Source organism: Podarcis erhardii (assembly GCF_964252035.2).
Source record: "Podarcis erhardii genome assembly, chromosome: 12".
Taxonomy (NCBI): Eukaryota; Metazoa; Chordata; class Lepidosauria; order Squamata; family Lacertidae; genus Podarcis; species Podarcis erhardii.
The window spans coordinates 9099009-9117393 of NC_138513.1; the positions used below are offsets into that span (position 1 = coordinate 9099009).

At 41.6% G+C, this 18385-nt stretch overlaps 2 protein-coding genes across 2 annotated transcripts in view; both read right to left on the bottom strand.

Annotated features, from left to right (window-relative positions):
* Positions 1-2836, bottom strand: part of RHEB (Ras homolog, mTORC1 binding) — a 29027-nt gene extending 26191 nt beyond the window's left edge. Inside the window, exon 1 of the mRNA XM_081834583.1 lies at positions 2516-2836. Within this exon, the coding sequence (XP_081690709.1) occupies positions 2516-2567 (52 nt within the window). The 5' untranslated portion in view covers positions 2568-2836. The remainder of the gene's footprint in view (positions 1-2515) is intronic.
* Positions 2837-8289: 5453 nt separating this feature from the next.
* PRKAG2 (protein kinase AMP-activated non-catalytic subunit gamma 2) overlaps positions 8290-18385 on the bottom strand; it is a 191553-nt gene continuing 181457 nt past the window's right edge. The window contains exons 10-15 of the mRNA XM_081881777.1: positions 17926-18052; positions 16037-16202; positions 15031-15068; positions 13688-13834; positions 9972-10065; positions 8290-8948 (exon numbers count right to left, since the gene is read on the bottom strand). Of these exons, the coding sequence (XP_081737903.1) occupies positions 8917-8948; positions 9972-10065; positions 13688-13834; positions 15031-15068; positions 16037-16202; positions 17926-18052 (604 nt within the window). The 3' untranslated portion in view covers positions 8290-8916. The remainder of the gene's footprint in view (positions 8949-9971; positions 10066-13687; positions 13835-15030; positions 15069-16036; positions 16203-17925; positions 18053-18385) is intronic.

Consider the following 18385-nt stretch of genomic DNA (forward strand, 5'->3'; position numbering starts at 1 on the left):
CCACCTTGCTCTCTAACATTACTTTTGTTTACAACAGAACAAAATATCTAAAGAATGCCATCATTTCAGCATTTAAAGGTTCGTGGACCTTTAGGGGCAAAAGCAGAGAGCACAGTGTTAAAAAAGGGTTAGATTCCAGCTTTAAATGACCTATGATAGTGCTGTTTAGATTGGTGAGCAGTAAGTGGATGGAAAGAGGGGCATCCCAAAGAACTTGCTACATGTTTCAAGCAAGCAGCTGGGTAGCAAACTGCAGGGCTGACTTACTCATGTAACAGAAGACCTTTACTAAACACTCAAGGGTTTTTTTGTGTATGACCAAGGTGGCAAACCCAGGTTTGCTGCCAAATGTGCACTCAATGGGAAGCTGTTGCCAATCACAGCTTCCAGACAAATGTTATTTGTACAATGATACACATGTGAAAACACCTGTGTTCAAGTGCCCATGTAATTAACACTTTGTTTTGTAGATGTGCACCATAAAAGATGTGATGAGTCCCCAATGCAGCTTTGTCAGCTGTAGAAGTGGTCACATGCTCTTTGCCCTCAAATGTATTTTGAAAGTGACCCCATTTACCTGACAAAGACCAGGTGTCCACTGAGCTTTCTAATAGAATCAAATACATACTATTTAATATACTCTAGCACTTGCTGTACAGTAGCCAATAAAAAACACACACATACAGTCACACCCTTTACTATGTATTTACCTGTCCCATCACACCTGGAGGAAACAGTCAGAAACCAGACAAGCTGCTAAATGTTTGAGCAAGCAGAATAAAAGAAGTTTGCCTAATCCCTGAAGTTGATTTGGGCCTCCTTAAGGAGGCAACTGCTAGGAAAGGGAGGAGGCTTCTTTCAGAGACATTCCCCTGCACCTCCACTACATGCCCTAAGTAAATTATAACTTCATTTTCAATTACTCCACAATAATTACTTTCTAATATTACATTTGAAAAACCTGGCCAATGATTTCGGGAGACTTATTTGGCAAATCCTGAGTCCCCCTAATCTAAACTACTTTAAGCAAAAAAGTAAAATGATTTACAAAGAGCGAACTGAAGTTAATGTCTTTTATATGTAGAAACTGCACCTGTGATTAGTTTCAAACCACTACCAGCTTTCTGGGGAATTCTGCTTGAATGAGTTTTACTCCCTATGAAAGTCCTTTGGTGCAGAAGCTAAGCAGGTGTATAAAATATGTCCAAGAGACAAGACAAAGCCATAGTTATCTTCCTCACGGGATCAGACCAAGAAAATTGGTGAATGGCTTTAGTAATGCATCACTTCTCTTCCTGTACGGTATCCAACACATTGTTAACATGCAATAAATCCACAATAACTGACCCACATAGCAATGTAGTTTGAGGAAACAAAACTCAAATTGGTTAACTTGCACTAACGCTTTAGCCACACTGTCATCTTCAGACCAGGATAATTTGCAGAACCGAATGTGCAAATTATTTCCACCAACTCATTTCCACCAACTCATACCAGTTTCCAACTTTGGGGAGGGGTGGAGGGAAAAAACACAAGAGCCCACTTTTCTTAACGCGGTGGGTCACCGGAAGCGAATGCTCTCAAAGACCAAAAGTGCGGAGCGGCAAGAAGAGATTGTCACTCACTGTTAGCGGCAGCTACAAAATCCTTATTGCGAAAGCGCGATCTTGGGTATGCGGTGCCAGGCGCAGTGGATGGGAGTGGACATCTGGGAGCTGGTCCGGAAACCATCATTACCCGTAACCACGCTTTGCACGAGGAAGGGGGGGGGTTGGTAAAGAGATTTCATGTCAGCCTGGAGCGGGAGCGGTGTTCCCCGCGAGCCAGACCGCGGAAGATTAACAACATGGGATAGCTGGGATAGCTCAGTTGGTAGAGCACGAGACTCTTAATCTCCAGGTTGTAGGTTTGAGCCCCACGTTGGGCAAAAGGTTCCTGCGTTGCAGGGGGTTGGACTAGATGACCCTTGTGGTCCCTTCCAGCTCTACAACTCTATGATTCTCTAAGTCGCCTCTGCAGACGCGGGAAATGCAAAACGGCCGCTCGGAGCCTCTCCGGAGAAAACGGCCCCGGGAGTTGTGAGGCATCTGCCCGGGGGGGGGGGGGACTGCGTGGGGAGCCCGGCGAGGCGAAGTTACGGGATAATGCACTCAGACACGCGCGCGAGGCCACCGCCACACGCTTCCCATCCCCGCCAGCACCGAAAGCGGGCAGGGCAGCAGCCCGCCCGGAAAACGGCTGACAGGCCCAAGGCGGGTCGTCGTCGTCGTCGTCCTCCTCCTCCTGCTCCTCCTCACCTGCGACCGGCTTCGAAGGCGGGCTGCCCCCTTTCGGCCGCCAAGCCACGAGGCGGGAGCGGCGCGCACGTCCGCCTGCGGAGCCTCAACTTGGGCCGAGGGCGGAAGGCGGAGGCCGGGCGCGCCCGCGTGGGGGGCTTGAGAGAAGCGGCCCGGTCTGGGGGAGCCCCTCGGGCCCCGCTCCCCGCACCCTCCACCCGCCTCAGGGAGTGACTCACCCACGCTCCTGTAGCCCAGGATGGCGATCTTACGGGACTTGGACGGCGGCATCTTTTCCCCGCCGGGCCCCGAACCACATCAAGGGCTCCGGCCACGGGCGGGCGGGCGGAGAGGGAGAACGGGAGGCGCTGCTCCTGACGAGGAGGCGGCGGAGGCGGCCGAGGCCTTAGGTGGGGCCGGCTGGGGACAGGTAGAGGCGGCAGGGGGCGGCAGCGCGCGGCATGCAAGGCGGCGGCGGCGGGAGGGGTGAGGGGAAGAGACGGACCGCGCGGGACTCGCTGACTAACTGAGAGGCACGGCGATGCGACGGCGCCCGCTTCACTCACGTGACAACCGCCGTCCTCAGCCGTCTCCTCCTCCGCTTCCTCCCCCTTCACCCCTCCCGCCCGCTCGCGCGTGCGCCTCAGCATTCGCTCGCCCACGTACGGCCGCCGTCGTGCGCGCTTGCGTCACGGGCGAGGGAGAGGTTCACCGTTGGACTGGCAGGCAGGCAAACGGCCGAGCCGAGCTCGCGCTGGAAATTTCGCTGCGTCATCCTTCCCTCAAGGGGGTTGCCCCGCCTGGTTGTTTGGCTCTGGCTCTTGGCTCTGGCTCTGGCTCGTTCTCCCGACCCCGCCCACTCCTTTCCCCCTCCTCAGGAGGGGCAGACGTTGGTTGGATATATCGGCTATTTTGGGTTGGTTGGCGGAGGGCGGGGCGGCGGCGGCTTTGCGCGCGAACGGGGCTGCTGATTGGGCCCCGCTGATGACTCGCTGCTATTGGCCGAATCCGAATGGAAGGTGTGGGAGGGTGGAGTCGCGGGGGTGGTCTCTCCGGTGATTGGCAGGAGATAGCGGAGCGGCCTTGCGTGAGGGAAAGAGCAGCGCGTGCGTGCATGCGTGCGTGCGTGAGTACGTGCGTGCTTGGGCCCATTGTCAAAATGTCTCCTTAACTAGCGGGCGGCTGGCAGGAAGCCGCCGGTGGTTTCTGTGCTAACGTGCGGTTCTAGTGCAATGGTTGCGCACGGGACAGATCGAGCTCCCTCCGTTTGCACTGGGAAAGCTTTAAAAACGGATTGACGTATCTTACTATGCATTCTGCCGCCAGGGATTTGTATGTACAGTACCTGAATCACGAGTGCTACGATATTTACCCTGATTGGGTTTGATTCCTTGAATGGTTTTACCACGTGTGTGGATGGGGGGGGGGGTTTACAATATTTTTATTTAGTTATTTAATTTCTATACCGCTTTATATTTTTAAGAAAAATCTCCAAGCGGTTTACAGCATATTAAATCAGTAAAGCATAAATAAAACAATCTGAAGAAAGTCAAATATAGGGCATACAGACAACATAATTAATAGAAAACTAAAATATTATCTTAAAAGATTTCAAAATAAAATCTTCCCATCCAGGAAGGGAGCGGCAGAGTTGAGTTTTTCCGTTTCCCCCTGGCAGCACGCTGCAAACTAAGAGGGTTGTGATTTGGTTGGGGTTCACGGTCAAGTGCAGCGATTTCAGCCATCGGTCAAGTCTGCTGCAACGATACTGCACCACACTGGCTGCTTTTATCGGTGACTAATAATGCTGATATTGTATGCACTCACACAGAGAAATTATATGCACATTAGTCACTGTATTACAACTTACATGGTTAAAATTATGCTCTTTGTGAAGGAGTGGGTGAAGATGCCTTATAGGTTTCTGCCCAAAACCTACATTATAGGTTCCAAAGCAGGCAGGTTCCCCGGGATTTTTTGGGGGGCGGGGGGTGCTGGTTAACAACATGGTGTTGGGTGTGCTTCCTTATCTCCTGTTCTCCAACTCACTTGCTTCTCCCAAGCATATGTGTAACTAGCATAGAGTAACTTTTATGGGGGGCCAGTGTGGTGTAGTGGTTCAGAGCAGTGGTTCTTGTAAGGATGTGGTGGTGCCACAATGGTGTGGCAGAAAAGGATGGCAGTGTGGCAAGAAGATTCAAGGACCATCAAAGAAACATTTAAATATTTCAGTGCAGTATAGTATAGCATACAGGCAGCAACCACTCTGTATGCGTCCAATTGATGCACAACTGCTGACAAGTGGGTCCTTTCGGAGGTCAGAATGAGGGAGTAACGGGCTTATGCACACTTTCCTGACGCGCCTGAGGGCCAGGAATGAAACCCCCAAACAAAATGGTTACCGCCTGTATTATCAAAATATATTTTTTTTTGTAGAACATTACTGTTGAGTCCTTTTTTTGTTTCCGGATGCATCGATCAATTAAAAAAAATCAGTGCAATGTGAACAAATATTTATTTTGAAAGTATGGCCTAGAGAAAAGTTTGAGAACCACTGGGTTATAAATGCAATGAATATTTTTTAAAAACTTCTCTCTCTGGGTAGTGAGGATTAGGCTCATCTCAGATGGTGCAGCAAAGTTTGGGTTTCCCATAGAAAAGATTGAATAAGAGTTACCCAAGAAGGCTGACAGTGTTACAGTAGAGTCTTTGTATATGTACTCTAGAGATTGTTGGGACAAGTAATTGTTGAGAGCATGCGTACCTATATGGGTGAGTGTATGCTGGTAGTTTTACAGATGTTTCAGTAGAATTTATGTGCCTCTTGAGTGAGGGGAATCCCATTTCATGGATTTTGATTTTTTCTGTTCTATATACTGTAATAATAATTAAAAAAATCATGATGACGACGGACTATGCAGAACTTGATAGACTGATGGGAAGGATCCGAAATCGACGAGATCAGAGATTTATAGAAGATTGGGAAAAGTTTACAGAGTATATGCATAAATTAAGTGATAATCAAATAACGATTGTAAGCTTTAATGAAGCTCTGTAAGAAGAAATGTTAGAATGTGAGCAAATTAAGACTTAATCTATAAAAATAATGGAAGTAAGGTTTTAGAAATGTGTAAGAAATTAAGAAGGGAAGGAGTATCAGTCAAGTTGAGGGAAGTCAAAAAGAGAACGGATATAAAAAATATGTATGAATTGTATAAATTTTGTATTGGAAAAATTGAATAAAACAATAATAATTTAAAAATAAAATAAAATAAATCAGGGCTTTTATTTCAGACAGGACCTTGCCGTAATTCAGTTCCAGCACCTCTCAGATGGCTGCCATTGCCATTATAAGAGAATAAGGGTGGATTTCATGGTGAGTTCTGGCACCTCTTTTTCTAGAGAAATAGCTCTGATGATGATGATACATAATTTATTACTTGTACCCTGCCCATCTATTGTGTTTGTTGATTTCCTTTGTAAACTTTGCCATTTTTTAACGAAAAGTAGTTTTACAAATCAAATAATATTTTGTGTTCTAGCCATTCACTCCTCTCAGATAATATTATTTCATAACCCACCCACCCCTGTTTTTCTGTTTCTGCAAACCTTTGAGTTCTCCCTAGCTTGTTGATACTTCCCTAGTTCCTTGTGCCATTTTGGCTGCGTAAGGATTCACACTTGAAGAAAGAGTATACTATTAGTATATACAATGTTTCTCTCAACTTATAAAGTGTTACTTAATTTAAAGATGCTTTGGCCACCATGGGATGTAGTTTTCTTATCCAATAGCATTTACTAATAATTGCTCCCATTCGTTGTTTCATACACGTATTTTGCTTACGTATTTAATTTTAATGTTTAACCTGTTTAAAGCACACATTCAGAAGAGGATACAAGTAGGATAGAAGTCAGTACCAAAGGTGGAAAAGGTACATTGTCCTTCTCAGCCATGTTAACTCTGGCTGCAGCTGACAAAATCTTATCCCATCTGAAATCTCTGGATAATCGCTCACCTTTCATGAGAGACCTCAATGCTGTACTGACACCCTTCAGACGTAGACTATGAAATTTGCACAGACCATCATGTATTGTTGGAGGGGTCAGGAGAATGGTTTGGAGTGTAGATAAAAGGAACAGGGTATTCTGGATTGTAAGCACAATCAGTTCCTTTTGTTTTTTGTATCGTATGTATCACCTATTTGAAATATAAATGATGCAGAAGCAAACTAGGACTTGTCTTGTGTCACATTCTGAATGTCCAGACACAGCAAATATATTTTCCTTTCACACTGCTCTTTCATAAGCATCTGGATGTAGAATTAACAGTGTGTTTCTACATGGCGCAATACAGCACTATATACTCCACATTAGTTCTTCTCCATGGCCAAGTCTTCTGTAATGTTTATTCACAAGGCAGTTCCATTCAGCAAAGGTCTCTTGCAACATTAGTAGATGCCTTATTCCAGGTTTAGTGCTTTTTACTGCTACCTATGCAGCACAAGTGGGTGTGTGGATTACTTATGAATTGCCCCTGAAGCCTGTTCCATTTGTGTGTGGTGTGTATGAAGATTTAATTACTGGCTTCCTTTCATTATGTAATAGTTAAAGAGAGCTATTTGCTATGGGAGGAAATAGACAATAAAAGGAACAAACCTTCCCCAGCGAAGTTAACTAATGGTTATCACGAAACTTTTCAAGAGACACAGTTGGAACAGCCTCAGCAGAAACACTGAAAGGTTGGAGGAGTGAACAGAGCCCACAGCTTTTATCACTGCCCTTAAATTTTTTTTATTTGACTGTACTAATTTCTGCTTTCTGTCAGGCATTGGTAAGGCAGAAAGGTGGAATATAAATATTTTAAACAATTATAAAATGGGCAGAACCTGTAAAGAAGAAACGGTTAATTAATGATCAAGTACACTCTAAAGTGCTGGGGAGGCTAGCGCTCTGACTGTATTTTATTACAACCCCCCCACCCCCAAATCAGGACATTGCACCAGTGACGTAGCGTGGGGGGTGCAGGGGGGGCCGGCCACACCGGGCGCAACATCTGGGGGTTAGGGTTAGGGGGCGCAAATCCACGGGTTAGGGGGCGCAAATCCACAGGTTAGGGGGCGCAAATTACTTGCCTTGCCCCGGGTGCTGACAACCCACGCTATGCCACTGCATTGCACTGAACATAGGCACTTTGGCAATGATGTCTGAACAGTAGGGATGGGAAGTCTTGTTGTAGAGATACAGTCTGCTAGTATACAGCCAACATATCCACACCATGTACAGGGGACAAATAGATGCTTAAGTGACAGGACCTTCCCTGGAAAGAAGCTATTCAACTCCAGAGTCTTCCACAGATATCTTTCTTTAATTTCTCAAAAGGGAAAAGAACTGCCTGTTTTCTGATTTTTTTTTAAAAAATAAGCTTATTAAAAAGAGAAGAGCACATCCTTAAAAACAACTACATTTTGGACAACAAATATATGTTTATAGTTTACACAAATAACCAGTTTGCCTTCTGAAAGGAATTAATCTGAATCGCCCTAAAAATGGAATATGCCAGAACATGTGGTTGTACTGCATATGGAGATTTATGGGTGTATTTTTAAGTGGATTATGCCATCTTCTGGACACCTAGGATTTTTTTGTTACTAAAATTACACAGTAGGACTTTTGGAATTATTCTCACACCCTGGTTTTCATTCCAATCTTTACAGACTACCAGCATGATACTGTTACTTTTCTGCAAGTTTATATGCAATCAACATTCACCTTCCTTTTTCATAGCTTCTTTTCTGTGGAAATATGAGGTGTCTAGTGGTGATACATGACAAACCCCTGATTTCTGTGCCTCTTGTGTACAACCCATCTAAAAGCCACATGGTTTGCACCACTGTTTTTAGTAATGAGAGATCTTCTTATATAACAATCAATGTTTTATTAATGAATATGGTGAAGTTTTAGCTATCCACCAAAGATGTGTAAAAAATTGCAAGAAAATAAAAATAAATAAAGCTGGTTTTAGATCAGTTTTGTTTTACCATCTCTTCAGAATGCAACATTTATAAACACACAAAACTGTCATTAAAGTCTTTAAAGTAATCTACTGATATTCAAATTACAGCTTTTATGACAAATCTAATGATAACTGAAACTGATTTGGTTTTAGGTTTAGCGACTTGAACATTCAAATACAGTGTCTCGTTTCACACAATACTTCCTCTTATTGTGATGGGCAACAGCGATGACATATTGTTGGCTTTTTGACATAAGGCACTATGATATGAATATGCCATACACTTGCCTTATGTCAGAGATCTGTTGCTGAGCAGTGACTTCTATCAAATACAAAAGATGTTTGTTTTCAGGATACAGTGCATTTTAGATGAAGGACATCATGTGAAGTCTTTCAGCAAACATTTTGAAATGCAAGCCTGTATTTAATACATAAGCTTTTTGTCATGCTGCTTTTTGTGTGTGACAGTCACTGGGAAGTAATAGACTAGTTACCCAACACGCAGTCCCAATACACACATACTCATCCCCATTTCTCTCTTCTCTAGTGCTGCCAGTGTTCTTGAGGCAAAGATGACCCAGTAACTTCAATCAAGTTCTTCTACAAAGGTTTATACGTTCACAGCAATCATTCAGTTTCACCTTCCTTTTGTTTGGCACCTGTTAACGTAAAGGTAGATGAGAGAAAATGTGTACACCAGGGGTCAGCAAATGTTTTCAGCAGGGGGCCGGTCCACTGTCCCTCAGACCTTGTGGGGGGCCGGCCTATATTTTGAAAAAAATAATAATGAATTCCTATGCCCCACAAATAACCCAGAGATGCATTTTAAATAAAAGGACACATTCTACTCATGTAGAAACACGCTGATTCCCGGACTGTCCGCAGGCCAGATTTAGAAGGCGATTGGGCCGGATCCGGCCCCCGGGCCTTAGTTTGCCAACCTATGGTCTACACTCTCATATCATGGGAGAGATTGCATTTGCCCAGCATTCAACACATAACATTTTTGTGCCTGGTAAAATTTGATCTTTCTACCCCTGCACCCAGGGGTGAAATTTTCAAAGCCATTATGCATTCTGCCAAACTTTTTAGTTTTATGGAAGTTTGGACCATTCATAATATACAATGTATAAACTTTACTTTTAAGCTCTAATGCAATATATACTGTACCTTTTATTATTTAAAACTTTTTAGCTAGAGGACATTATGGTCCAGATACAAAGTTCTGCTGACACCCAAATGCATTCATAGCAGTTGTGGCCTGTATACAATTCTTTGCTTACTTATATCAGAGGCAGCCCAGGGCACTAAGTGCAAGTGCAAGTTCAGTCCATTACATTTGTGTGCAAGGGAGAGATTACTGTGCATACCAATGCTCCAACATGCACAAGGGTCAATCTGTCTGACTAACTGATAACTACAAGTATTAATCAAGTTCTCCACATAATGGAGAAATTCACATTTTAGGGGTGCTAACTAAAAGATGTGCTGGTTTTAAGATAAGGTTATCATTGTGACATTTGATGTGAATACAGGAGACAACTGGCTCAGCCATGAAGCCCACTTGGCCTTGAGGAAATCAGCATCAGTCTCAACTTTCAAGAGTTGTTGTGAGCATAAAGTTATTGTACGATACTTTGTATGTTACAGAAGAACTCAATACATAAATGCTGCATACATACCAGCTGGTGAGAGCACCAGAGCTTGTAGGATGTCCGAGAGGGAGATGATACCAACAATACTATCTGCTTCATTCACTACTACCAATCGATGCACCTGCAAACATGAAACAAAAGCATATTAAGAGATTACTGTATTTGCCAATAAGCAGTGTGCTCCACGTTCATGTTAATAGCCAGATGAATCAAGCTATTTAGAAAGACACTCAACTCCCCCTCAATGAATTAATATAGAGACTTTCCAGAACAAATTTTTGTTCAGCTCCAGAGACCCAGGAGGGCACACCACATTCAAATCGAATTTACAGTGAGATACAAAGAGAAAACATGAACTGGATCCATTTTCCAATGCCGCTAGGTGAAGCCTGGATCAGACCATTTAGTTTTACACCAGTATGTCATTAAAAAGCAGTCCCAATTTCCCTCACTGTTAGCACTTGCATTCACAGCTTTTCTGTGGGCTTGTACATGAATAACTGGAGGCCCAGCTGTTCTATAATTGAACAGGGACATGCTGCACAGTAGCAGAATACATTTCACTTTTCACAGCTATGAAAGGCTAATTGTTGAAATGCTAGCAAGGTGTTATTTAACAGTAAAGAACTGTCCGTCGACAGAAGAAATCTGAGAGTGCTGATTGCATTTTCCTCATTGTCAGAACAGAATATAAAGTTCAACAGAAATTATTCCTACTCATTATGAATACATTCAAGTGGAAAGTTCTTGTTAAAAATAGATACTGTCTGTAACCCAAACACTGCCACATAATCTAACAAGGAACAGACCAAAACTAACAAGTCTATTTTTATTATAAAAGTGAAGTGTAATGTTACTGGTTCCATACATAGTTAAATCATATTTATAATTAGAATAGCCTAATTTACAACATCAGCTTAATGGTGTGCCTTTAAAATTTATGCACCGCTATTTTAGGTGCATATTATAGTTTGTGTTTGCCCAGTAGGACTTTTAAACAACATACCCTCCCCACATATCACATCTCCTGAGTTTCAAAAGCAGTTTGCTATACTGCACAGCCACCCCTTTGGGCAAATGTACAACCAGTCAAGCATTGATGAGTAGACAGTGCCAGCAGCCCTCTGTTTGTGAGTTTGCATCTAGTTAATTGAACTGGGGAACATGCCAACAGCAGTGCCATAAACCCACACGGAGTATGCCACAGTTGGCATCTCATATATGGGGTATGTGAACAGCTGTTTGAGAGGGAAAAGTCCACAACCTTATCTTGACACGCTTTTCTGGAGTAGGTCTACATCTTTTTCGCTTTATAATCTGACAAAAGTTTTGTTCAGCTGTTTTTAAATACGCACACTTATCATGGAGTACTTGTAGCTTTGCCACGAAGACATTTGAGTAAGACAGCAGTTGTTTATGGGAAAGATGCCCAAATGATTAAGATGCAAAATAGTGAGATGATGAGTTCCCACAAAGCATTTAAAGAACGACCAGACTCTCAACAGATGACCTCGGCTCTACTGAACATTTGATGTTTTATGATTGCTCTCAACCATTTTCCAATTTTGTAACCACTTTAAACTTCCATCAAAATGTTTGCTAAAAGTAACTCAGAAATACAAGAAACAAAGAGCAAGAGAGGCCTTTGTCAAAGAAATAGACATAGCAAAGTTCAAGTCAAGGTACTTCAACAGTTTAGGACAGAGGTGAACTACATACCGGCCAGGTAACTTAGAGCTCCTCTTCTCTTGTATTTGAACAGTCATACCCACCTGATACAAATGGGGAACACAGGAAAGAAATAGAAAAGGGGGGAAATTCTATTTTTATATATGTTCCTCTTACGTTGGCGATACTTTAGACAGGGTTATTATGATGGATGGGTTTAATATGACTATTAAGTATGGACTATCACATGGTCAGTCACTTGGCCATCTTTCTCAAGTTCAACAGCTTCATTACTCAAAGGCTATCGATTAATAAAGTGACAGTACAAACACTTATCTGCCAAGACGCAACAGTAATAACCAATTACTTTAAAAAACCCTCCACCCATCCTCCAATCTAATTCAGATTTCTGGTATCTACGTATGTTGTGAAATAATTACATGGCATCTTTCTGAAAAGATATTGTAAGATCGGCTATGTCTGTGTTTAGAAATATATAAAATAAAATTGATGTACCATTGATTTTAAAGCACACACCTATCTTACTTTATGTTGGAAAGTTTCCATTGCTACCTGTTCTTGCTTTGTGTGCACCTGATCGGGTGTCATAACTGATTTTATCCCATATGAAAAATATAACTCAGAATATTTTGAATTTCACTTTTTCAAATTATGGTCTGAAATTAGGGCACTGGGCAGGGAGAGGGGAAAACGAGAAAGCATATTATGGCTTGGTTGGCTTTGTCAGTGAAGGAAGAGTCTATGTTCCATTACAATGGTGATGGTTGTATGGGAAAGTTTCCCATATACCTCATAACATTTATCCTGTCCCATCCTAGGGGAGAAGGAAGGAAGAAACCACAAGATTTTAAGAGGGATGTCTAAGAGTTTGAATCTAGAAGCTCAAATGGATACCCATTTTCTGATACAGTGGTGCCCCGCAAGACGAATGCCTCGCAAGACGAAAAACCCGCTAGACGAAAGGGTTTTCCGTTTTTCGAGGCGCTTCGCAAGACGAATTTCCCTATGGGCTTGCTTCGCAAGACGAAAACGTCTTGCGAGTCTTGCGATTTTTTTCACTCCCCCCCCCCTTTTTCTAAGCCGCTAATAGCCGCTTTGCCGCTAATAGCGCTAAGCTGCTAAGCCGCTAATAGGGTTGCTTCGAAAGACGAAAAACCCACAAGACGAAGAGACTCACGGAACGGATTCTTTTCATCTTGCAAGGCACCACTGTAACTAGATGGGAAGCTACTTCCTAGCCTGCTGCTTGCAAGGTAATCATGCCTGTAGCTAAAAGGCAGCACTATCCCAGAAGAACTGTCCTGTCCCTGGTATTACTGCAGAATTCAAAACGTGCAGTATTTTGAAAGCAAAGCGTAATTATTGATTACACCCTTATCCAGAACTATGTGCTTTGTATTAAACTTACAAGAACATTTCAATGAGTTTGCATTTCTTTTCCCCTTTCAACCAACGTATACTAGTTGTCACATAAATACTGATTAAAGGGTGCACTAGCAGAATCCATATTTCTGTGATGTGCCTTTGCAAACTAATATTCATCAAGTTTTAAAAAATATGGCAGAAGTCACAGTTCTCATATAACCACCAACAGTCCAGCTAAGTTTATCATCTATAAACCTTAGGTTAGAGCAACTTTAGATCTCCCACCTCTTCATTTCAGTAAAAGACCTTTAGACTTCAGTCCATCAACAATGCCACATGTTTTCATAGGTAGCCATCACAATCTCCACAAAAATCAGGGCTTGGTCACACTGCTTGCCAAAACCCGAAGTCTCCAAGGCTGTAGTAGTTCATCATGCTCAATTACTTTTTTATTTTAAAGAAAGTGTAAGAAATATGACAGTCTTTAAAAGTTAGAATAAAGAATCCATGAAGTACAGAGCCGTTGTGCTTTATGTAGGATTATAAAATGTAAGTTTAAATGCACACTCTAGCACACCTTTGAAGGAGTCTTATGCAGACATCATCCGAGTCCTTCTTTGAAATTGTGTTAGCTGGAATTCTGGTTAGCAACACTACTCAGAAATGTGTTGTGGTCCAAGAAATCTCACCTCAGCTTTAACTATCCGATCCACGATGGTCTCCAGTGTTTCCAGCTTACTGCATTTCACAACACCTTCAAAATACTGAGAGCGGTGTTGTAGGGCTTGTGTCACTGTGATATCTAAGTTATTATAAGTTTTTTCAGCAGCAAGATTCTGAAAAAAAGTGATTACATAAGACTCTTTTTTTTTAAAAAAAGGAAACACCCAATGTATTATCTATCCCCTTATATCAGGAATGTGATGCTACTAAGATCATTTCAGAAATGGAACAAAAACCCAGTCCTCCAGATACGCTAAGAGTACAATCCAAATAAATATGTGCAATGTTAGGTTGCACAAAGATATAACATTATAACCAAGCTTGCATGCCAGTTAGGAGGTCTATTGTGCCTCTGCTAAACATGATTGGCTCTTTGCAGATTAATGTTTCCTAATCTCCAAACCAAGTTTAGGATATCAGGAAAACCCAGTGAGCTTGCATACTCCTCTCCTTCCTGTCTCAAATGGGTAGTCCTATTTCCTTTCAGTTTGCACCAGATTTCCACTTTAATCATGGTTGCAAACTGTGGATTAGTGCAAATTAGTGTGTAAACATAACACTAATCATAAAAAGGTAAAGGACCCCTGACAGTTAAGACCAGTTGCAAACGACTCTGGGGTTGTGACGCTCATCTCGCTTTACTGGCCGAGGGAGCCAACGTTTGTCCACATAGTTTTTCTGGGTAATGTGGCCAGCATGTCTAAGCCGCTTCTGGCGAAACTAGAGCAGCGCACAGAAGCACCGTTTACGTTGGCGCCAGAGCGTTACCTATTTATCTACTTGCACTTTGACATGCTTTCGAACTGCTAGGTTGGCAGGAGCAGGGACCAAGCAACAGGAGCTCACCCCGTCGCAGGGATTCAAACCGCCGACCTTTTGATCGGCAAGCTCTAGGCTCAGTGGTTTAGACCACAGCGCCACCTGCGTCCCTCTAACACTAATCATAGATAGCTACAAAACTCAAATTGAGTGGTGGGTGCTCACAGAAGAGGGGAGAATGTAGGAGCATGCTAACCTATGATATCCCAATCTTGATTAGGAGATGGGGCACCATTAGGTTTGCACCGAGTAACAGACAGCAGTCTTTTGTTGGTTGCCAGTTGCTCTCTCCTCTCCAAGGAAATTTACCTCTCCACCCCCCTAGAAGCACTCATGGAAACCATCATAGGAATAATTGAAGTTAGAGACTAACATAGAAATATCAGGAACTGAAGAGCAAAAAGGACCATTCTACTCTAGGAAAAGCCTCTGGGCAAAAGTGAGAAATATAAAATATATTTAAAAAGATATAAAACATGTAAATACTTACTATTACATCAAATTTGGAATAAATATCTACAACTTTTCCTAAAAACAGAAGATAAAACAAACTTTATGTTGGTAATTAAGCTATAAAACCAAATACAATACTCTATATTAGCCTCTGTCAACCTGGTTCAAATGTTTTAAGAGTACAACTCCCACCAGTCCCTGGCCAGCACAAAGACTGCTCTACAACTTAAAAAATTGTTCAGTAGCACCTTAGAGACCAACTAAGTTTGTTCTGGGTATAAGCTTTCGTGTGCATGCACACTTCTTCAAGAAGGATGTAAATACACCTAGAAGTTGTATTAACAGATTTACAGCTTGGTCCCATGCTTGTTTACTTCCACATTGTGTATATGACACACACTAGGCCTGTGATTCTGTACATGCTTACTTTTGAGTCAACAAGTTATATATCCATATAAAAAGGTGAACATATTTTAGGAAACAGTGAATTTTTAGCTTCAATGATTTCAGCACAGAAAATAATTAATGGCAAATTTCACCTTCCTTACTCAAGAAATGCAAAAGCACAATCCATCTGCATTTTTCTGTACATTATATTAGAATGGAAGGAAAATAAAATTACTGCAGAAGTATAATAAATATAGAGGTGCAAATCAGGAGTAATTTTATTGAAGTGAAAACACACAACTGAAAAGAGAAGCAAAAATATTTTTTGTTCTAGATCCTATAGGGTTTGATGAGAGTGGAAAAGGGATATGTGCAAATGTGCTTTTAGCTTTAAATGATAATGAAATGCAAGATAACCAAAACAGAATGGAACCATTTTGTTCTATTACAGTTTCCTAGAAACGTAATTAATTCAAGTGAGATGACAGAGATGTTATGAATAAAAGATTGATCAAAGGGTGATAAAGAAGCTTTTTTCTCCTTTTATTTTTTCCCATTTAATAAGGCGGCTCAGATAATTTAGCACTTACAACAGATAACCAATGGCAAAATAAACTATTTCCTTCCGAACGATAGCCATTTTACTGAATACAAACCTGACTCATCCACAACAGGTAGTGCTGATATCCTTCTATCTACAAATATATTCAATGCTTTAATGATAGGAGTGTCTGGGTGTATAAAGGCGATGTTGTCATATGTTCCTATCCCAAGTTCATCCAGATTTTGCTTCATAAAGGCAGGCTTTGGCATTTCTGACACCTAGAAGAAGTAAAATACTACTTGTTTGACAGGCATATTTTACCATTTTTAAGCTACACAGCTCACACAGTTTTAAAAATTACCACGCAAGGAATTTCCTTATCATGTCTTTCAACTGGTAACATATTTTAGTAGCCTAGTAACCTTAAGATTAGTGGGCAAAGTCAAATGTGTTAGAATGAAGCTAATACTGTTTTCGAAGTTGAACTCTATTCTGGCATTCTGTCCCATGTTTCTTGCCCATATAGGGATGCCCTGAACTGGGAAAACACAATAAATATCCAATATACAGTAACACGTTCACAGCTTTTATAATTGCAGCATGGATTGCAGTGGCACAAGTGTCCTTGGTGTTTTGAAGATGTAGCTTATGAATGAAACAGCACAGCTATCATTCAAAGCTTGCTGCTTCCTTGTCCAAGCTTCACAATGCAATTATTAACGCCTTATATAAGGTTGCATGCTAGAACTTCTGAGTGTCGTATAACCCAGGGATCTTTTGGACACGCTTCTGCAGCTGTGACATTTAGCACACTGAATTTTGCAGGAGAGTTATGAAAGGGATAGCATGTCTAAGGAGTTTTACTAGCATATCTTTTTATTGTACCAATTACAGACAAGTGGAACCTCCAAGAATGTTGCAGTGTATCCTCGCCTCTTAGTAGGAATGCTCCTGGACAGGTTTTCAGCCAGCCAATCATGACCCTGTCCATTCTACATTTCTATTTTCCAACAATCAATCAATATTCTGTGCTTATTGAGCATGTTCTCCTTCTGCAAACCTCAGAGTTCCTCTGAGCATGCCAATACCTCTTTCCTTTCTCAGTGCCCCAGGTTGGCTCCAATCCTCTGAACTCAGTGGTGAGCCCTATTATGAGAATGCAAAGTTTGCATAGATTTTTACCATGAAGGTTTCTTGGCAGTAAACACTATAAAGTTGCTGCCATCTGAATACTCTGTAAACGCTATTTGCATGACCCATCCCAATACAAGAAATTTTGTCACTGGAAAAGTGAGACAACAAAAACCATCCATGTGGTCATTTGATAATTCTCAACTATAATCTCATTATACTCCTAAACTTTATAAAAACCTAGGAAAATCAACTACAGTTTCAAGTGACTGAACTAGGCCAGATGACTGCAAATGAGGCAAGCCAAGCCTTGGATTTGTACCCACTCCTCCGCTATGAACAAGAAATGAGAGTAGAAGCTTGCACTTTTGACTAAAATAAAAACTTAAAGAAATGTTCCTTATTCAAACTCCAGTAGGATAAAAGAATCCAGGATCTTGTTAGAATAAACTAAGGTTCCAAGTTTGTACGTAACAGGAAACGGTGCTTTAGTCTGCAGTGAAAGCAGAAGATTTTATTTTCCTCTCACACATGCAAACCGGGTGATGAAGTGTCACCTGCAAAAGTGACTGGATTATTCAAGAGTCTTTTTTGAGACTGCTTGATTGCACAGGTCCAATTAAAATACTTCCTGCATAGTTATTATGAATGGAAACACTTTTATCACTAGTGCAGAGTAAAGGCCTGCTACCAACTGCATGAAGAGAGACAACAGGAACATACCTATTATTTTTGTACCGGTGTAAGTGTAGAGTATTCAAAGGAAATGGATCATATAAGTACAGTTGTTTATAAAGACTTTACTAATGTAACAGTGAGCTTTGTCTGTTCCAACATCAAGAAGTAATAGGAATTTATTATTTTACTTACAAAAAGCTGGAGAAACTTGAGGATTCTTTTATGGGTAAGTATATAAAGTGCATTTCCGCTCACTGGGTCAATAACTGGCAATCTGTGGATTCTGTTTTTGATCAGTGAATACACAGCATCAAAAAGGCTGAAGAGAAAGTTATTGCAACTGTTAGTATACTCTTACTGTGATATCCGAAGACAGCTTTGATCATTCCCCCAAAGCTACACTCTACCAACTAAGTGATTTTTAGTAAATAATGTTGGAGGAGGTTGTGAAAACTGAGCTAAAGGGCAGATGTTTTCAATACATCATTGTTAAAGTAGGTATAGTACAGTTTAACATCAATATTATATCAGATCCTGTCAGCCAAACAGGAAAATGCTTTGTGATGGGGTGGGGAAAGAGAATGTTTTACTTATAAGGACCTGAAGATTACTAAGATTCAAATGCACAATAAAATAGAGGACAATAACAGTA